At 35.0% G+C, this 22,221-nt stretch overlaps 1 protein-coding gene across 2 annotated transcripts in view; it reads right to left on the bottom strand.

Annotated features, from left to right (window-relative positions):
* The window catches only part of LOC128015260 (pre-B-cell leukemia transcription factor 1-like), a 70,626-nt gene extending 64,152 nt beyond the window's left edge, over nucleotides 1-6,474 (bottom strand). The window contains exons 1-2 of one of the 2 annotated variants that reach the window (XM_052598964.1): nucleotides 6,022-6,474; nucleotides 4,524-4,597 (exon numbers count right to left, since the gene is read on the bottom strand). In XM_052598964.1, the coding sequence (XP_052454924.1) occupies nucleotides 4,524-4,597; nucleotides 6,022-6,209 (262 nt within the window). In that variant the 5' untranslated portion in view covers nucleotides 6,210-6,474. The remainder of the gene's footprint in view (nucleotides 1-4,523; nucleotides 4,598-6,021) is intronic. The other variant, XM_052598965.1, reaches the window with a different exon arrangement.
* Between the last annotated feature and the right edge of the window lie 15,747 nt (nucleotides 6,475-22,221).

Raw genomic sequence — 22,221 nt, forward strand, 5'->3', positions numbered from 1 at the left:
ACACTCTTAAATCGTCTGTCGAGCTGCCGTAGATGATTTATTCCGTCTGTAATGAGCTATAGAAGTGTATACTGTGTGCACTGGTGTGTTCAGCATGAGAAGCCGTAAGGAGTCGAGCTTCCCACAGGACCCAGAGAACTGAACGCGCTCGCTCGCAGTAATCATATCTCTGGCTCGTTTCAACGCTGTCAAATATTCCCGCCCTGCCCTCTGCTCACCTCATTCTCACCCATCAAAAAATAACATTACATCACCCAACCCCCAGGAGCTAAACCTTACACCGTTTAAACACAAGCCACGAGAAAACTAGCCTTTTGTTGAGGTTTGCACAGAGAGAAAACACTGCAAGGCAAGATTTGTGAGGTTTGACAGACGTTTAGAAGATTGAGTTTTATAATTGTCATCATATGCTTACAGATGGTAGCAATAAAAAAAACATCACACAGTGTTAAAACCAATAACTAAATGAGCTCTTCATTTTTACATTTCAGTTTTTACAAAGCCAGTGAAAGCTTTGCAAAAACAACATTTAAAGAGCTTGTTTATTATAGAAATGTTAAAACTAAAATACTGAAAAAATAAAATAATAATAATTATTATAAAAATAAAATGCAGTGTCAAAACTTTATCAGTCGCAAAAAAAGGAAACCTAATTTATTATAGACATTTTTAAACAAAAAAAATGTAGAAAACAATCATACAGTTTCTGTTATTTTGTTTTTTAAAAATAATTTTGCTTATAAAAAAACTAATAATGTAATATTCTAAAAAATAAATCTTATAAAAAATAAAAATAAATAATATTATCTAGCTATTCGCTCTTAAGACAAGAATGCATTGCTTTATAAACATATTTAAAAAAAATACAAAAATAAAATAAAATAAAATAAAATAAAATCTTAGAACAATAAAGTCCTTAACCGGGGTGTCTGAAGTTAATAACTATTTGTACTCAGAGAAAATATCACTCAAAATCCAAATTACCCACTCAGTTCTTTGGATCCAACTTGTTTATGATGAAGAAAAAAAATTTCAACAGTCAATGTGAAAAAATGTGATTTCAAAGAAAAATCCATCCAGAATGGAATAAACAAAAAACAACAACAACAACACACAAGCCACTGAGTGCATAAACAGCTTCCATTAGGAGCTTTCTGAAGTTAACGACTATTCGAATGCAATGTAAAATCTCTGACAGGCGCTCAAACCCTCGTACTCCTCAACGGCAGAGCGCCGCTACGGTGCCTTTGTCAACGCTGGAGGTTCAAGGTGGTGTCACAGAACAAACTCTGACATTCAGCAATTAGATGCTTTGACATCATTCTGAAGTTCCAAGAGATCCAAGAATTCCGCTTCCAGAGAGACGAGTCTCCATGTGTCAGAAACACTGAGACGAAACCAAAGAGGGGGAAAAAAGATGTATTTGCACGGCTCCTTTCAAGTGCTGGCTGGGTTATTTCCCCGTGAAGACTAATGACACCAGAGTTTGCGTGGTATCGGGTCCGTGTGAGCCAACTAAACTGGCTGGAATTGTCTGAGAGTGTATTTCTGGAAAGCCATTTGGTGCCAAGTTCTTTCTAACACGATTCTGTGCTGCACGCTTCGAAGATCACAGACGCTCAGACAAGACACTGCCATCGTTTCATCAGCGTTTAAAAACACGTGTATTGCTCGATTTCTGTTTAGAACCTGTTTTAAAACTCATAACTGATTACATTAAAAAAGCATTTTTAAAACTGCATGAATGTGGTGCATTTAAAAAAACGCAATGCTAAAAATCTAACTAAAGCCATTAGAATTATATGCATGATTAAAAAAAAAGCAATAATGAGACAACTGTATTTTTCATACTCTATCTGATGGATAAATATAGCTTGAAAAATAGCAAGCCATAAGAGTCCATGCATTACAGCAATTTTACCACAGTAGACCATAAAAACACAGTCAAGATAATGCACTAAAAATTAAAAAGATTATAAAACACACCAAATGTTTTATAAATTGTTTAATGCATTAATATTAGTAGTCTGCATAAAAATGATTCCATTAATCTAACTGTGTGCAAACTTCTGCATTAATATAAAATGTGCGGTTTGTGTTTATCATCTTTTTTACAGTGATTCTGAACAATGTGTCTAAACCACAACACATACCATAGAAAGAAGACAGTGTGAACGAGCACAAAGACTATAAAATCCACCTATATGCAACACACACAAGCTTCACACAGACACATTCTTCAGACAAGAAAGAAAATATGACTGGAATGAAAGCGAATAGAGAAGAGCACCATTAAAACACGGCTATGTCTCAGACGTTTGGACCTTCTGCAAGTAGAAGAACACTTCGACTGTTTAGATTTCCCTCTGCGTCTATCGTTCCTTTATATCCCAGTAAAAACACAGCGGGGTCAAAAGGTCATGTGGTGACCCAGGGCCGCGTCCTCCCCTGCAGATGGGAGGAACTGTAAAAACACACTATAGACTCACTGACAGGACTCAATGTGATCTTGATGGACATTTCAACTGCGAAAATATATTAAATACTTTCCACTTACCAAACACAATCAGATCTTACTCACTTGTAATTTTACATTGTTACCTTAACCTTATTATTTTTTTATATACAAATAGCTAAATTAGTTGTTGCGTAAAAAATTATGAACATGCATCTTTAAATTGTCTGATGCACGGTTCCTTGAAATGAGAATAAAGAGTTTCCTTGTTTTAAACAGAAATGCTGAAAAAATGCTAAATAAATTCCTTTGGTGAGTACATAATACTACCAGCTCCGTTTACTAGAATCATAATAGAATTTATGATAGAATAAAGAGTATGCGTTTACTAAAAAGTATTAAAAGAAACACACCTATTACTTATTTTCCAGTTTATAAATTTATGTTTCAATTTTATAAAGTATTTACAAACATGCTCAAAAGAAAATTTTAAGGCGATTCTATTTTATTGCAATTTTAGTAAAAGAGGTTGATTTGGAAATTCTGCAGATCTGTTTTCAGCAATAACTCTTAGCAAACTAGCTTTCCAGTCCTCCATCGTGTTAAACACACACTCGGCCAAACATCACTCCTGCACGGGCATCTCCTCAGACGCCAAACAGAATAAACACGAGCGATTTCGATTCCTGCAGGATTTCAAAACAAATAAAGTTAACAGCCGCACAACTCGGTGTGTCTGCGGATTTGCCTCTTAAAACACTGAGTGACTGAAGAATGATAAACACAAACATTCAAAATCGGAAACACTTTTAGACTCGACCAACGTAGAAGTCTTTGAATCCATCTACGTATAATTCCTACAACGAAGTTTCCTGAATATGATAAACATCCAAGGAACGGGGCGTACACTTTCTAACAAACAAACCTCACTCCGTGTCTTTACGACCTGTCTTTCAGAGCTGACGGTCGCTTCATATTTTTGCGGAAAAAGGGCAAAGAAGAGCAGAGCAGTCTGGGATACGTCCACGTCGCTCCACGCTCGAACTCTGCATGAACTCACGAAACAGAAAAAGAAACGGCAGGGAGTAAAACTCCACACATAACTGCGTCACTCCCCTCTCGGACGCATAGCAGGCCGCAGAAGCCCCCCGCTCTGCTCACAGCTCCAACTCAATGAAAAGCTCATCGCCAACCATCACGGCGGAGGAGACGGAGACAGAATAAACAGAGATGAGAACCACCCACGGCTTCACAGCTGGAACAGAGCAGTCAGAGAGATAATGATAGAGAAATCTGCTTTATCCTCCATCTAGTCCTTTTTATTTCATGCACTAATGACTGTGAAACACGCTGGAACCCTTTCCACATCAAACCGCCGAGAGATAGCGTCTCAGTATCTCACCAGCACACATCCATCCTCTCTCGGCTGGAGAAAAACACACCGGACCACAAACGTCACCTTTGACCTCTTTCTCCGCATCTACTCTGACATGCACAACGTTTTTAATCATTGCAACGGCTCCACAAAGTGAAACGAGGTTTCCCTCCAAAAAAGTGCACAAACACAATGTTCATTCATCGCTGTAGCCAAACACAACTAAATAAACATTTCAACTAAGCAACTTATGGCAGCTTGTAATTTAATCCTGCTCTTTCCTAACCAGAACGTAGCTGGAGTTTTGCACAAAAACAAGCCCAACACAGCGCAGGAGTAGTAAAGATGATTTAGCAGTCAGAGGTCAAAGAAGCTGAACTTCTATAGACGTTTCCCTTCATCTCCTCACAAACCCACATTTACCGACTGAAATCCACGCTATAGAACATCCAATGAACGCTGCAGAAAAACAGCATGCAACTACAACACAACACTGTTTCCAATTAGACGTTTTTTTTTTATGAGAGGATTTACTTAACTAAAAATGTCATGGCATGTGCTAACCATTAAACGACAACAATTTGCTTTCGACCAGACACTGAAAAACAAATGCTCTTGATCTCCAACAAATATCCAGTGTTTAAAAAAACAAAACAAAGCTTGGTGTATTTTTTAAAGCAGAGCGTGGCTTGCCTGTTTTTTCTTTGACTTCACACAGGACGTTGAAGAGCGCTGGCTTCATTCTGTGGCAGTTGAGAGCATGTTTTCTGAAACACAACACAAGGCCGCGGTGAGCGTCTGAACAGACCAGATTTCACTCCACTAGCAAAGTCTTCTTTATCTGTCTGTTGCCTGAACGTACAGTGATCGTGGTGAAATGAAAAGCACACACTGACCTGAGCAAACCCATGCTAGCCTCTCTTTATCATATTTTGCATGCATACAGTATACATGTTAACCAAATTCTATTATTAACTAGTAGAATTTCAATAATTTATCGTTTTTGTATCTTTGCATGTATTGCAATATTTTTAAGATTTTTATTGAACACATCCATATGCAAAAATAATTAATGAATGGATTCAAACAGTTAACAATAGTATGTAATAATTCAGTATTATAATAATAATAATACTCCTGGACAATACTAATGCAGTAATGGAGTGATTCTATTTTTAAAATATTAATGAACACAAATCATAACACTGTATTTGCAAATATCTCTAAAATACACAGTGGAAAAAAATACACAAAACGATCAAATATGTTTGAGTTAACTGAATTAAAAACTGAATTGTTCAGAGTAATATTCATAAAGAGACACGCTCAGACGTGTGATACGAGACTCACAGCTGTGTCAAATTCTATCTTGGCATCTGTTCATTTCTATTGACAAAAAATGAGCACTGCATGTCAGAAAAATACACTGATGTCTGTCACTACACACCACAACAGCGACTGTTATCAGTCCATTTCTGGAAGCCTATTTAGTCAATAGCTCCTAATCTGCATGTAAATATTTGCTAATATCCAATTATCATAAATATATCAAACAACTAAATTACATATATTGACTGAACTGTTTTTTTTTCTGCTAAAATCCCTCAGTTACTTGCTGCAGTTACTGTTACTAGAATATAATTATTTTTACAAAACCACTTGATAAGTACAAAGTGAATGAGACGCCAACTGACATAAAAAAACCTAAAGTTGATACAGTAGATTCTAGAAAGAGATCTCATATTAATTTATTAAGAATTAGAGTTTTTACAATAACTGTAGTGTTTGTTATTTATCATAATTTGACAAATCTTTAATTAGCTTACTTAAAGTTTTTCTTATAGTGTTGGTCAAGTAAATTATATATTTATTTAAATATGTGTAAACATAAAGTATATATTATTTACTAATATATAGAAATTTACAAACTTTCATTGTTATACACATATTATTTTTAATTTCTATATTTAAGCAATTAAAACATACATATATATTGCACTGTATAAAAAAGTGCAAATGCATTATGTTTTTTTTCTATTAGCATGTTTTTATAATTAATTAATTTAATAAATATTGTTTGTAAAAAGTGTATCTTATTTTATACTCTGATTAATCAAATGTCAACGGCGTTTTGAAGATGAAAGTCATCATGAATATTCCAGATCTTCGGGGGTGATGAGTGACAGCTCACCTGGCCTGCGCCTCGTCCAGACTCTGGTCAGTGATGGTCATGATCTGGTGTAAAATGTCTCCAATGTCCTGCTTCCTTCCGTCTCCGTCGGTGGCTCCGGTGTTGTCCGGTATGTGCTGGGACAGGCCCGGGTGTCCGCTCATCCCCACGGCCGCATGAGCGTGCATCAGGCGCGGCTGCTCGTCCATGTCGGCCCGCTCCGGTCCTCCGGTCTCGCTCCTGTCCAGCTGCGGCGGAGATTCCTCTGGCAGTCTCTCTCCAATTTGTAAGCACAGTCCTCTTGAGCTCACTCACTCACAGCTCGAGCCACTATCAGCCCTTTGACCACTAAACTCACCGGTGAGTGTGTGTGTGCTGTCCTTAATCAGGTCCCGCGTGAAGGCAGTGCTTCTTACACTCGCGCGTTATTTCACTGTTTCATCCCGCTGCTTTTGTTACATTGTAGCGCTCTCAGAGCTCAGAGACTCTGCGATGATTTGCCCCCGCCCACACACTTTGATTGGACGCAGGGACCGCGTAGCCCCGCCTCCACATGTCTCACAGTGCACGTCAATCAATGCGCAGGGAAGATGAAACGCGGGATCGCGCCTTCTTTCTCTCCATGTTTATCCTCTGCACATGTGTTTTGTGTTAATATTTCTGATAGAACACATGTATTTAGAAAGTACGTCCTGGGTTTTCTAGCATAAAAAATATCTGGTGGTGTGACGATATGCAAATATAGGTAATACTGGCTAACACAATTGTATATTATTTACATTAAATAATATAATTTATGGATCGAATAATCCATTAACATTGTTGTAATTTTAATTAAATACTAAAAATAGAGTAATTTTAAATAGTATTACAAACTATGTGAATTATATTTGAAATATTTAAATTTTTATTGGATATTTATATAAAACAGCAATCATATTTTCTATTTTAATAATAAATCTTAGCAACAAAATATAATATTATATTAACATATTTTATTAATTTATATTATGATATATCAATATCACAATTATTTGTAATTCGTTTTGTGTGTGTGTGTGTGTGTGTGTGTGTGTTTGCGCGCGCGCGCGCGTGTTTGTGTGTGTGTGTGTGTAATAAGCATAAAGCACTATTAAAACACTATTAAAACACTATTATCACTATTAAAACTGATTCATGTTTATTTGTTTGTGTAATTTGCAGTAGTATGATCATAAAAATCTAAATAAAAATGTATGTTTTCATTCATTCAATATACAAAAAAACTTAAATATGTCAATTAAAAGAAACTATATTAACATTATCAAATCGTATTATTGTCATTTAATTCATTTATTTGTGGTAGGAACTCATTGGACACATTTAATATGAGGGAAATTGAAGGGGGTGTGTTACACTGATGTTTCAAACACAAGTTAAATCACTGAGTCTGACGTCCAGGGTCTGTCTCTCTTTCCCCTTTGACCAGTGATAGACCTTCATTTTCTCTCCTCGACTCCATCTCAGTTTCCAGCCCGCTGCCAAGGAACAGATATATGACACAGAGGTGTAAAACTCCCAATCAAAACAATCGACCCTGTCCTTCATCCGTTTCAGTTATTACCCAGTTAATGTGCTTAATTCAGGATTAATGATCGAATGATTCTGTCCTTCACTTCAGACCCAATGAATAATGCTGAATCTTTATATTTTTCATACTGATTTTGTCTTTTAATTAAAGCAGTAGGAAAGTGTTTCTGAAATGCATTGATTTTATTTAAATGTCTTGTTTGAGCACAGTGCATTGATATGTTTTAATGTTCAGTGCAGTGCTGGGTTTTGTCAGGTATGTTGAAGCAGCACGCTTGACTGTGTTCGCTTGGGTTTTTCTAATGTAATCCAGTGACCCATGGTGCGCAGCCAAGCAGCAGGGCCTCAGTGTGTGTGACCAGGCTGAAAAGTGCCTTCCAGGTCTGAAGCATCCACTCTAGTGCTCCTGCCACTGGGAAAGAGGGGGAGGTTACACACACACACACACACACACACTCGATCCACTGTGTATGATTGAGAGATGCCTGCTTAACTCAACCGAGAACATCCAGCAAATCCCTGAGCGAAAAATAAATGGAAGACACTTCAGGCTAGTTTCCCTGTTCCAAATTGAGCAGCGACCCTCTGGCTAAGAGACGGATTTCTTGGAATGTATTTGGAATGACTTTGCACACAGTCCCGTGGTTGTTCTCTGTTTATCCTTAGTTTGAGTTTGTAAAAGGACAGCTCTGTACCTGTGTGTGAAGCGATGGCGTCTCTGTAGTGTGCATCTCGCCATCTGCCAAGTGTTATAGGAATCCCTGAGAGATCTTTCATGTAGCATGAGAGACGGTCACACAGTCCAAACATCTGTCCTGACCAGCGCACAGCTACACATTAGCTCATCAGGTCGATCTAACCAGCGTTCAGACTCCGCACACTTCATGGAAACATTATGAATGTGGGTTAAACTTGAAATAAAGTGCTTGTTTTGTGCCTTGTTTTTAAGCTTTTTCACTTTGGAAATATTTTAGTGATCGGAATCATCACAAAATTATGAATTTTAATTGTAGGTATAGACATTTTAAGAAATGAAATCATGAAAAATGTATGCATTAGAGATCAACCGCACAGTCACAATGTGAATATATAATCTTGCATAATAAAGATACACTCTTAAAAATAAAGGATCTCCTTTAGCATTCCATGAAGAACCGTTGACATTCTTTAACAAAGGTTCTTTATAGTGGAAAAAGGTTATTTTAGATTAAAATGGTTCTTTTAAGAACTGTTCACTGAAATATTTATTTTATGGCATCACTGCGAAAATCCCATTTTGGAACTTTTATTTTTTCAGAGTGCAGCAAAAAAAAAAAAAAAAAATTAGATTTATTAAAGAAGGAAAACATTATTTGTGTCCAATTTTGATGCAGACCCTTGTGATCTATTTATCTATCTATCTATTATCACCAAATCTGAAAAAAAAAAAATATTTTTGCAATCTTGTTTTCTTTTAATTAGAACTTTTTTTTTTATTTACTTCATTTTGTAGCTGATTGGTCATAGGCCTTAATTATGTGAGTTTATGCACCTCAGTTTTTAGTTAAAAAAACATTATTTGTGGATATTTTTGGCAATACTCAGTGAAAACATAAACTCAGTTCAATGAGGCCTGCAGTGATCAATCAGTTCATAAATTAGGACAAAACCTGTGCTAACTGAAAAAAAACCATTTTAATGAAAAGACTGAATCCAATTTTTGCCAGTAATATACTGAGCAATTTATAAGCTATTTCTTGTTGGCTGGTCAGAAGGAACTTAGCTCACTGATCAATTTGATAACATTAACTAGTATTCTCAGGAAAAATAAAATCATGTGCAGTTTTGTTTGTGGCAGAAGCTCATAGTTTCCTCTCAGTGTCTATGATAAGACATTATTATTGGCACCCTAATGTGATTCGCTGTCATACATTCATAACTATTAACAGTAACAAGAGTCCATTTCAGACCACGATGTCAAATACAACAATGGGAAGACACATTCCTTGTCCTATCCATATGGAAAACCACAGGATCATCCACTCTTTGATTTCTATTTCATTGTATCATTATCAAGACAAGGTTGTTGTTGTTGTTGTTGTTGTTTTTATATTGTTCCATGCAGTTATTTCTGCCCTAATTAAAATACAGTAAAAAGTTTTCAAAGGAGCAGAAAGTATCATCAAATGTTAATTTAAAATAAACAAACATGCATTTGTTGTACATTTGTGGAGCTTTTTTACCAAACTCTGTGGGCGTTAGTAAACTTGCCTATAATGGCATAAATAAAATACCCAATGTACAGTTTTAACACCATAAAAAGAACAACCAGGAATGGTAATGACATACGACTTAAGACAGCATCAAGGCTCCGCAGTTGCATATCAATAAAGACATGAATTAATGCCAAATCCTATTTCACATTTCTCATCAATGAAAGAGCTTTACAGTGATCAGTTAAAACCTCACTTTGCACACAGCGCAGTCACACGATCTGTGCCGCTCCACACTAACACACGTCACACTTGCATGTGTGTGTTCTGTGAGTGGATTGAAGCTGACAGCGATGCAGTCGTGTAGTGGATCGCAGGATCTCTCTCTGTGCCCAGGGTCATTCCTCTCCACCAGGAGACTCCTCTCACACCGCTGCAGATCCTGGACTGATCCTGGACGAAGTGTTAAGTGTGTATTCAGCACTAATGGCACATACTGCAATTGCACAATAATGACTTTTCAAACAGGCTTTGGTCGTCCAAACATTGTCTGGTTGAGTCAGCATCGCTATCTAAGTAGTCAAGCATCTTAAAGACAAGAAAAGCTTTTAAATCTATGACAGTGACCTCTCTACATGGAAGTTAACGCTGTAGGTATACGACACAAACAGACTCGTGAGAGATCAGTGCACGTGCTATGAGTGTTTAGCACTGTTCCAGGGCATCAAGGGACCTCGGGAACGCTTTGAGCAACATGCCAGCAGAGGATAGACGAGAGACGAGTCTGAAAGAATCGATAGAGCCCAGAACAAAGAGGAGCTGTGTTACGGCAGACATACTAATCACTCGCCCAGAGCCACATCTCCAGCTCTTCAGGAGCTTCTGCTGCCATCACAGTCCGCTCTCCATCAGCTGCACGTCTGCTCCATCACATCCATCAAATGCTTGTTTATTTGCAAGCTTCATTATGTTAGTGTGCCATCTGCACTCCTCTCCTCTTCTCCTCTCCTCCTGTATCCTCCCCTCTGTTAAGAATGGCTAACCTACAGGGGAAATTCACATGGACATACACATATACAGTACGGTATATACAAACACATACATAAGTAATATTCGTGTTTGTCTTAATGAAAGAAAACTCATGCTCATGCATTTATTTGATCAAAAATACAGTAACATTCTGAAATGTTAGTGCAATTTAAAAAAGCTGTTTTCCAATTTAATTTACTGTTAAATGTAATTTCTGTAATTAAAGCTGTATTTTCAGCATCATTCCTCCAGTCTTCAGTGTCACATGATCTTCAGAAATCATTCTAAAATTCTGATGTGCTTCTCAGGAAACATTTCTGATTATTATCAATGTTGAAAACAATTGTGGTGCTTCATATTGTTGTGGAAGCCGTGATGCATTTTGTTTTTCAGGATTCACAGATGAATTGAAAGTACAAAAGAACAGCATTTATTTGAAACAGAATTCTTTTGTAACATTGCAAATGTCTTTACTGTCACTTTTGATCAATTTAATGCATCCTTTCTCAATAGAAGTACTAATAAAAATTTAAAGATAATTTTACTGACCCCAAACTTTTGAATGGTTCTGTATATGAAGATTAGAATATGGATCTATTACACTAAATTCTCTGTCATTCTCAAGAAAGGGACAAATCTGTTTTCCATGATAAATCACTTTATAATCATGCTGTGTCTTTTAAACTCAGAGCGAATCTTTTGCAGAGCGCCGTAAAATGTGCCTAAACTGCCTTTGACCTTTGAGCCTGCAGCTATCCCACAATCTAAAGAACTCATGAAGTTGATGTTCTGCAGCACTCACACACACACACACACACACAAACAGCTGCCAAGGAAACAAATGAAAAGTCCTAGAGTGAAAAAGTGTCCTCAGAGACACGTAAGTAGTTCAGTAAATTCAATCAGACACTCCATACATGCTCTTATACGTGTACAGAGAGGGATTGTTTTCACAGCTCATGGACTGAGACAGATGAATTAAGTTTCCATCAATGGAAGTTATGGAATAACATTAAAGGGAGATGGAAAACAATCATGAGAAGCACTTTAGTACGTTTTTACACTGAAAACAGGGCATTAGAATGTTTGCCAAATGTACCGCACACAAAGTAAAACTCCTTGCTCTATGCATTTATTAAATAAATGTATATTATAAACTTCTACTAAAATACTGTATATATGTTTGAAGACGGACCTGTAGACAGTGATGATTCTCTCAGTACATTACTGTCTGAACTGGCCCATGTTCAAGGTTAACCTTTTAGAGAGACTTGATTGTGGAGAGAAGGTTAAACAACACATTAACATGCATTAAAATGTTAAATTATGGCTCCATTTACTGTATGAGGGAAAAACAACAACATAAAAAAGGCTTTTAAAGGCCATTTATAAAGAGTCAGGATGAGCAGGCCGGATAGAGGAGGGCAGAAGAGAAGGTGACTCTCTCTCTCTCTCTCTCGCTCTCTCTGCCAGATGATTCTCTGAATTTAGGTTTAATGAACTAATGCAGGTCAGCTCGGTAACTACACTAAAACTCTACAGGAAAGGAAGAAAAGAAAGAAAATACAGTTGAAAGCTCGATCCTGTACAGCTGTGTCATAAAGATTACAGATGTGGCTGAATCATATTTTCCGTATTACATAAAACATAAGGACTGAATAGAGGTCTAAAAGACACAAAACATTTTTTTTAATGCATTTTTTCAAGATATTCCACAACAGCTTCCCACTGTACCTGAAATGAGAGTCTCTTTTGGTATAATCACCTTTAGCATCCCAGAAGTGTGTTTTTATTTCAGTGGCATAATGTATATGCATGTTCTTTATCATTTTTGACAGACTGGAGCTCTTGTATGACCTCCATCATGTTTGAGAATATAAACAATTAGCAATCTCATCCATTTAGGTAACTGAACAATCCCATCATGCCCACACACTTTTATCTGATTGACAGCCTCTTTTTAACTGTTCCTTGCCCACCATGTTCAATTTGCATTATTGTGTAGAGAGAGACCACCAGTGTCATGAGAAATCAGATCCTTCCTCTAAGTATATGCCAGCAACATTCATTTAAAATATCTTTAGAATTGCTTACAATATGGAGCATGATAACACAAATTGGATATGTAATTTATTTCACTGAAACAATTAATAACAATACGATTATTACAATTGTTTTTATTTTGTAAAGAACGGCAATAAAAACACGATTTGTTACTGAATTTTATTTTATTTTATTTTTATTTTTTACAAATCCGTGATCCGGTGACTGTTCAGTGATAGTTTGTTTCCTGAGTTTATACAGTTTTTTTTTTTTTTTAATTAAGTAAATAATTAAATGACTTGATTCCTGAATGAATCAGTGCTTTAAAGGTGCTTTAGGGAACTTTTGTAAAAAAATATATTTTACATATTTATTAAACCCGTCATTATGTCCTGACAGTAGAATATGAGACAGATAATCTGTGAATAAATCAAGCTCCTCTGGCTCCTCCCAGTGTCCTATTGCCATTTGCAGAAATTCATCCGCTCCCGGTAAAAAATAACCAATCAGAGCTGCGGTCCGTAACTTTGTTTCTGTTCAAAATGTAGAAAAATGTATATAATAAGCGAATACACCATGAATCCATTTTCCAAACCGTGTTTTTAGCTTGTCCTGAATCACTAGGGTACAGCTATAATAAGTGTTTATATTCGGACTATTTTAGATTGCTTCGGGGAGACCGCGGCGGAGTAACCCAGTACCTTTGTGATTCTTCATAGACATAAACAGAGAGAAGTAGTTCCGGCTACAATGTTCTTCCGCAAGACGCAAGCAGTTCTGTTTATTAACCGCTAGAGCGTCAAAAGTTACCGACCGCAGCTTTAAACTAATTGTGTCAATGAATCATTTAATCTGATTCATGAAGCCATCTACAGGCGTACTGATGTAACTACAGAGAGAGTCACTGAATATTCCACCCCACTAAAAGACTGATCAAAGACTGATGATCTTTGGGATGAACAGGAATAATAAGTGTATACATGCAAACTGCTTATATCTCTCATATCTAACAGCATAGAGATTTCATTCATTGAGAAAAGCCTTTTTTTTCTTTTTTGCAATTTTCTCAATGAATTCTCAACATGTATAACATTTGTAAGTAACATAATTTAATAGGGGGGAATACTGTATTGTAAAAGATAATATTGTAAAAAAAAACAAATTTAAAAAATAATGAAATAATTTCAGTTAGATGGCAAAATGAAGAGCCAAGTTGCTGGTTACCATCATGTTTTGATGCTGGTCGTTCACATGAGATGTTGGTGAGTTGTGTTGGAAGAAGAAGTGGGACAATTTAGCAGTGAGAGAGAGAAACGGAGGGAGAGAGGGAGACACGTCACTCTGGATCTCCATCACAGAGCAGGTGAAGAGAGATAAATGTCACGGGACGCTTGGTGAAAGAAAGCAACAACTCGACTGAAAAGTTTGGAGGTTAATAATGTCAGGGTCATGTTTTATGTTTTTAATTTAAATGCAATTGTATTGATATCAAATTTTAAAAAAAAAAAACAAATGCATAATAATATAAATTAATTAATGCAATTAAGATTGTCAGCATCCAGAGACTATAATGAGCCAAAAAGTCCCATTAAGAGGCTGTTATCCGTGAAAAAAACTCAGCATTGAAAAATACATTTACGACCAAGAAAAATAATATAAAATTGATTGAAATATTTTAATATTTATATTACTAAATATTAATAAATCTATATAAAATTATTCTTCTTATTATTATTACAAATGAATAAAAATTTGCATTTAATTTATTAATAATACATTTTGTTGGTCAAAAATGTTGAAGGGGTTTCAGAATGAACAAAACCTTGTTAAAAGACTCCTATTCTTTGTGATGGTAATATTTTATATGAGCAATAGATAATATTAATGAATTAGTATAAAAATAATGAATACAATTAAGTCATTAAGTCATTTTGAGGCAAAAAGTCAAAATATTGAAGAGGTGTCAACATCCAGAGACTGCAGTGAACAGAAATTCACATTAAAAGGTTTCTATTCTTGAAAAACAAACAACAACAATAATAATAATAATAATAATAATAATAATAATAATAATTCAGAAAGCAATTTGCAATAAAAAATATGATTATAGTTTTGTTACTGTTCATATTATCAGTTAATATTACTATTGATTAATACATATTTATACAAATACATTTTGTTGGGCACAAAGTCAAACATTTGACAGGTGACACTGACCAAGTGTAGTCACCATGACTGAAATGAACAAGAAGTCTCATTAAAAGCCTGCTACACCTGAGAAAGAGAAAGAAAGAGAGAGACAGAACCCTCTTGAAAATCCTTATCGACCCTTAAACAAATGAATGCAACATTCGTGCCAATGTTTGTTTCGGCCACCCAATCTCCAGCAGTCAAACCAGCGTGTGCACGTCCCAGTGGGCGGCTGTGTTGGTTTGTATCTGGATGGGCTTTGGTGAGATAAACCCCCCGTAGCTCTGGGGGTCTGTCACAGCCGAGACTGGCAGGTTTGTGTGGGAGCTCTCGAACCCTCAGTCACTCACACACTGCTTTTATTAAAACCACACACACACACACACACAATCAGGTGTCTCAAGCCAAGTGCCTGGTGCGGGCGTTTTCTCAAGCCTAATTTGCATTAATAAAGAGGCTGTTCCTTGTCGGAATGTGTTTTATTCCGCTCTAAAAATCCCTGGGTGATCCCTGGCGGAGAAGCGCCCGGGAGAATCCGACTGTCAGATCCGACAAGACAAATGTATGGCGGTGTCACCGGCGCGCGCCTCACAGATGACAGATTGAGAAGAGCTGTCCCTCTGCCGACAGGCACGCTTCATTTTCAAATTAATAAATCTGAATAAAATATTTTAGCCTTCATTATGAGAGATTCCTGGCTGACAGCTCGGCATGCTGGGAGTGTGTGTTTGGGCTGGGAGGGGCCGCGGAGAACAGCTTGCTTCCAATCCACCCGGGCCTCGGCTTCACGTTTGTGACTCTGTGCATCTGTAATCACTCCTGCTAAACATAACCTCCCGGTTTCTCTCAAATAAACACACCGATACAGGCCGGTCCCGGTGGCAGCTGGGTAATATTTGCATGTCTCGCACCTGTGTGACCACAATATAGGAAAATACAATGAGTTAGTAGCTCTTCAAACTAGATTTCATTGTTCTGAAGTTGCCGTTTTATACAGCTCGGGAGACTTACTTTGTACTTTGTTTCAGATTATTATCCCGAAATCCTCTGGGAAAATAAAAATAGACACAAACGAGTCACTAGTTGTCATATACAGATATAAAATGAACATGGAGAGCAGATTAGGTCTTCATTTGAGAACTGCGAGAGAAAAATTCATGTTGAGATCTCTGATGTGGTTTATTAACTAATATAAATTAAATGCATATTAATATTAAAAGTAATACAATTCATATTGATTAATTTTATGGCGCATGAAGTCAGAAACTGGTGTCACCATCCAGAGATTGGATGCATAGACTGTACTTTGTTGCAGATTTTTATATAAAAAAGACACAAATGTGTCACTTGTTATCATATCGTAAGTGTATAGAGATGCAAAATTAATAATAATAATACTATAATATAATAAGTAATTGGTATTCTTATTCAAAATGAAAAATGCTTAATAATTATTCATATTATTAATAACTAATAAAATGAATACCTATTAATGTTGTGGAGCAAAGAGGTCTAAAATGTTAAAGAGGTTTCAGATTTTTGTCTAAATCTTTTTTGGAAAATACAAATGAGAGCGGCTCAGATCCTTCAATCCAGAGAGATTCTGATGAGAGAAGTTCAGATTGAGGTCTCTGACGTTATTCGAGACATTGTTGAGATCTGTTTTGAAGGAGGAGACACGTTAGATTAATGACGTCGTTTTCTCAGCAGAAACATCTGGAGATAAGAAAAATCTCCATTAGCTATTGCAGCCTAGTTTAATTCTTCGACAACTGATTTATTCAATGGGTCCTGACACGAGAAATCAAATTTTAAGAGCTCTTTGTAATATTAAAATATCCTCAGTACAAAAAGAAAGTTTAAAGCTCCAAGTCTAGATCATTAGAAGAGGAGGGAAGCTCTGATGTTAATATATAATATCATGTTATGGCCAATAACTTATAAATGGCCACATCTATACTACACTGTTAAAGAAAAATGTAAATAAAACTTGGTAAAAAATGTAAAAACAATTCAGCGGCAAACTGATTCATCATAACATGTTAATGTAGTTACACTATAAAAGATAAAATCTGCTTCAGAAAACAAAATACTGTTTAAATGAGGAAAAACATCTCAAAAGGTCTGCTAAATGAATAAATGAGTGTTCATAATAACATAGGTTTGGAAAGAACGTCACAGCATCATTATTAAAGATTGATGTATTTTTGTTTTTTTTATAAATGAACATTTTCCACTATCCCTAGTTTGTTACACACAAAGCAACTCACTCTGATCTTAAAGTGACAGTGTGTTGAATCTGTGCTATAATTTATGCAACATAAAAACTATAGATATCTTAACATGGCTAAATTCAAAGTCATGCTGCATAAAAGTCATAAATTATGCCTGCTCTGATCCGCCTCATCCCCTAGAGACAAAGCATGAGATTGCAGTGTAAATGCATTGATGCCAGCTCTGAGCTGCATCAGACAGTCTGTGTGAAGACTGTAACGTTTGTACAAAAACTTTTTCTTAGTGTGTGATTGATACTTGCCCAGTTAATCATATTTCTGATCTCTAAACTAAATCTTGAAAAACTTATTCCCACTTGTAAGTCACTTTGGATAAAAGCGTCTGCTAAATGCCTAAATGTGATGTAAATGTAATACAAAACATTTTTAGTTTTGGCAATTTGAATTAGCAAAATTTAATTGGCTATTTCTACATTTTCATATGATCCAGGGTTATTATAGTCACCTCAAATTAAAACAGAACTGAAATGCTATATATATATATACTATAATACTTTCATAAAATACTAAATATAAACAAAATAATATTTTTTTGTAATAAATCTTTTTCATTTATATTAACTTGATGTGCAAAAAATTATAAATTAATATAAAGTAGACATAAAAAAAACTAATACAAATGAAATACAAAACAAAATGAAAGGGAAATTATTAAAATAAAAATGTAAAAATATTAATAAAAACTATAATATTATCTAAAATAACACTGGTGAGATCTGATTACATCTTATTAATGCTCATGTTTATAGAAAGACCTTTATGCATGCTTTTCCCCCCAAAAAATAATATATTTTAGACAATTGACATGTTAAAAACAGCATCTCGTAAAATATTTCTTTTTCCAGTGAAATTGGGTTTTCCTTTTGTTTTAGTGCTACATGTTACCAATCCATCCTATTTAATAATAAAGAGAAAAAAAGACTATGAGACTATAAGTGATAAGCACCAGGTTGACCAGTCAGCATCTAGGACCAACATTTGTTAAAGAATTGATTTTTGTAATGCATGCACTAAAAATATCCAGGTCAGAAGGCCTTGTCTTTTCCCACTGGAAAGCATGAAGGAGGAATATTGTAATGCGGGCTGCAGGAGAGCTGGAGTGGGTGATGAGTTTGGGGGAAGGGTTGTTGTGTTAGTCTGAATCAGGCTGGAAGGCAGAATAAATTAAAATCCAAAAGCAAAACTAATATGCTTTTCCAACACACAATCTATGTGTGTGTCCAACTAGAAATTACAGCTTGCGGCTGCAGATCATTTTAATATGTAAATGCATTACTAACGCTGAATGCCGGCTGCATTATTGCATTCATATATTTTCACGTGTGGCCCTGCACTTTCAAGGTGATCAAGTAAATGGGCAGATTTATCCCAGACCCTCCAGTGGAGAATTAATTTGGATTTCTGTGATATATTAAAACACAGAAGCCGCTGATGAAAGATGCTCATTTGTCACGAGAAGCAGTTTTGTTTTTGAGGGAGAAGTAGGTGTGTAGATGCTCAGGAAAATAGAATGCCATTAGTACAGAAAGACATCTTCATGAGTTATTGCTTAACGAAAAGACAGAGATGAATAAAAATCTGCTCTATAATATCTGAAGCATGTAATGAAGACGCACAAACGCTGCATAACTGCGAGAGGTTTAACCAGCATTTTTATTGTACATGACACATGAACGAAAACATCATTTCAGGTGTGACATCATTCCCGTGAGCCGCAGATCTTCAGAAGACAAATCTGTGCGTTTCCACTCTTGAACTTCCAAGAGTTTTTTTCAGATCGAAGAAAGAATAAGAACAGGCAAATGTGTAATAATAATTTGGTAAATTTCATGCAAACAGATAATGAAATTGCCTAAAAAGCCAAACAGAATCTACTTAACCTCTGAGATATTTCACCTCAAAATGAAAATGATTACCATCGTGTTGCTTCTTCAAGTCAAGATTTGCAGTCAAGCTTTGAACGGTTAATATCTCCAGAACAGTTCAGATGACTTATGGCATTATGAGAAATCTGAGTAGTTCTGGGTGAACTATTGACTTATTTTAGTATTAGTTATTTATTTAGATATTAAATTTTTTAATAAATCTTATTTATTTAATCTTCTGTTTTCAGTTCATTTTAATGTTTTAGTAATTGTTTTTGTAATTTTTTATAGTTTTTGTTTTTATCAATAAGTATACTAAAATCAATTATTAATTTAAAATATTTTTAATGTACATTAACTTTGGTGAATCATTTGGTTTCATGTTACAAAAATGTTTTATTTTTGGTAGTTTTAGTTACCGATAATAGCCCTGCTTTTATTTTCCATTTTATTAATTAGAATTCATTTTTGTATTAACTTTATGTATTTATTATTTTTGTTTTTAATCAATTCAGTTTAAGCTATTTTAGAACTTCAAGTTGAAATAAACAACAACAACAACAACAACAACATTTTATTAATTTCAAAATAAACAATTATTTTTTTGTATAATTTTTTTACAATTGTATTTATTCATGTCTTTTTAATAAATTCTGTGATTATTTTAGTTATTTTATTACTTTAGTTTTACTAAACATAGTTTTTTTTTTCTTTTTTTTCTTTTTATTTTCAGTACAAATATCTGCCCTATAAAACATATTTTATATATATATTTTTATATATATATATATATATATATACATTTAATTTTTTTATTAAACATTTAGTATATTACAAGTAATGGAAATGTATCATTTTAGTTTTTTGTTGTAATTTTTTATTTTTTGTAAAGTTTCCATTTTGGCTGTTTTGGAGTAAATTATTATTATTATTATTATTATTATTATTTTGCACTTAAATAAATCTTAAAGTCTAAACATCATTTAAAAAAAATCCTCTTAGAAGTTATGATTATGACATATGTGAATTAAGATTACCTGATTCGTCTGTTTTGAAATTGGAAATTGACAGAAATAACTTTATTTCAGAATTCTAGTTCAGCACTCTGAGTGACTAAGTTGAGTAAAACATGATGGATAAAAATTACATTTGAAAATATTTGATTATTCATGAGATTTTGGTTGTGTATTTGCTGTCACAATGTGCCATTCTTATGTCTTATGGCAACTCATGTACAGCTGATGATAAGACAGTATTTCATAGGAGGTGGAGGCCAATAAAATGCAGTTTCAGCACCGCAGAGATGCATCAATCCTGACGGACACACACATGCATGCAAACCGCAGTGACTGTAACACATGACGGCAGGGATGCAGTGCAAACAATCAGAGCTTGTCATTAATGATGAAAGTTGTGTTGTGTAACAGCCATGCTGGTCATTACCCATGACAAATGCGTGGAACCAGCACTGAACTAATCTAGTGAGCCATCAGTTTAACCAATAACACATCCAATATTCCAGCCATACAATTGAATCCCCAAACATTGTTTGAAGGGCATTAGGGAAATAACAAATGCAGTGCAATTTAGTTAAGGATTTTTGAAATGTCACGTCCTGAAAGCAATGACTCCATCAAGCCCATTGGTAATAATGAACATCTCTCATGTCTCCACTGACACATAACCGGTCACAGCGATCTGCGTTTGTAAATAGATGTGTGCCATCCTCCAGAGAGTTTCAAGATTTATGAGCATTCAGTGTGCAAAGGGTTAAATAACAGTACACTTGAAACCAATATTCTGTCATTTTCACACATTCAATGAAATGATGATCTTGTTTCTCAGCATTTTGTTTCTTTTTCCAGTACAAATATCTGCCCTAGTAAAAAAAATATATATATATATATTTTTAATACATTTGTTTCATACTGAAACATATTTACTGCATATTTTAAAATTATAATTAACCTTAATTTGGAATACTACTTGTGCACAATGCACATTTCTTAATATTAAGCCTAAAAATGTGGTTTAATGTCACTATTGTAGGATCTCTGAATAATTTCGGTCTTTAAAAGCAAGATATTTAAAGTTTACCTGAAGTATACTTGCAATAGTTCCTCTTTAGCCCAATCAAACATACTTCAGTATACCACACTGTTAAAGTGCATTAAGTACAGAATTAGTTGTTCCAGTTTAGCAGACTTTAAGCATACCATTTTAGTTCTAAATGTACAATTGCAAGGTATTTTTGTTAAGTACATAGATATGTAAATGTATTTGTAATATACTTTGCATGAAATAAATGTATTTCAAATACATTTTAGTACTCTGTATTTATTTTTCATTTGTTAACCATTCTTAAAGCAAGCAAAACAAGCAAAATTAAAAAAAATTCTTGTTTTCTGAAAATGTAATCAAAATTAAGGGAGCTTATTTTCTTGGCAAGAAGGTGAAAAAATCTTTTTGAACCCACTGGTGCATATATATTTTTTTCATCCTTTGAAGCGTAAACTCACTTAATCTTGATGAATTTCTCAAAAAGAGAATATATATATATATATTAAAAGTTCAACTCTGTACTGAAAAAAAGCTGATATTTACTCACCTCCAGGCCATGCAAGATGTAGATGAGTTTGTTTTTTCATCAGATTTGGAGAAATGTAGCATTGCATCAGTATCTCATTAATGTCTGCTCTGCAGTGAATGGGTGCCATCAGAATGAGAGTCCAAACAGCTGATAAAAACATCACAATAATCCACACCACTCCAGTCCACCAGTTAACATCTTATGAAGTGAAAAACTGTGTGTCAGTCTAAACAAATATGTGGGTGGATTTTGATGTGAGAGACAACCGAAGTTGGACCTTTTTACTCGAGGAAGCGTTATCATGGATAATTGGCTCATGTTTTGGCCAGAAGCGATGGCTTAGAGTCAGAAGACAGATGCGCTATGCTGTGAAAATGTCTCACTATTTCCATTTAAATAACTCTTCACTGTTTGATGTGGATAATGGCTTATATTCGGTCTAATCCTCA

The sequence above is a fragment of the Carassius gibelio genome, chromosome A6 (assembly GCF_023724105.1).
Source record: "Carassius gibelio isolate Cgi1373 ecotype wild population from Czech Republic chromosome A6, carGib1.2-hapl.c, whole genome shotgun sequence".
NCBI lineage: Eukaryota > Metazoa > Chordata > Actinopteri > Cypriniformes > Cyprinidae > Carassius > Carassius gibelio.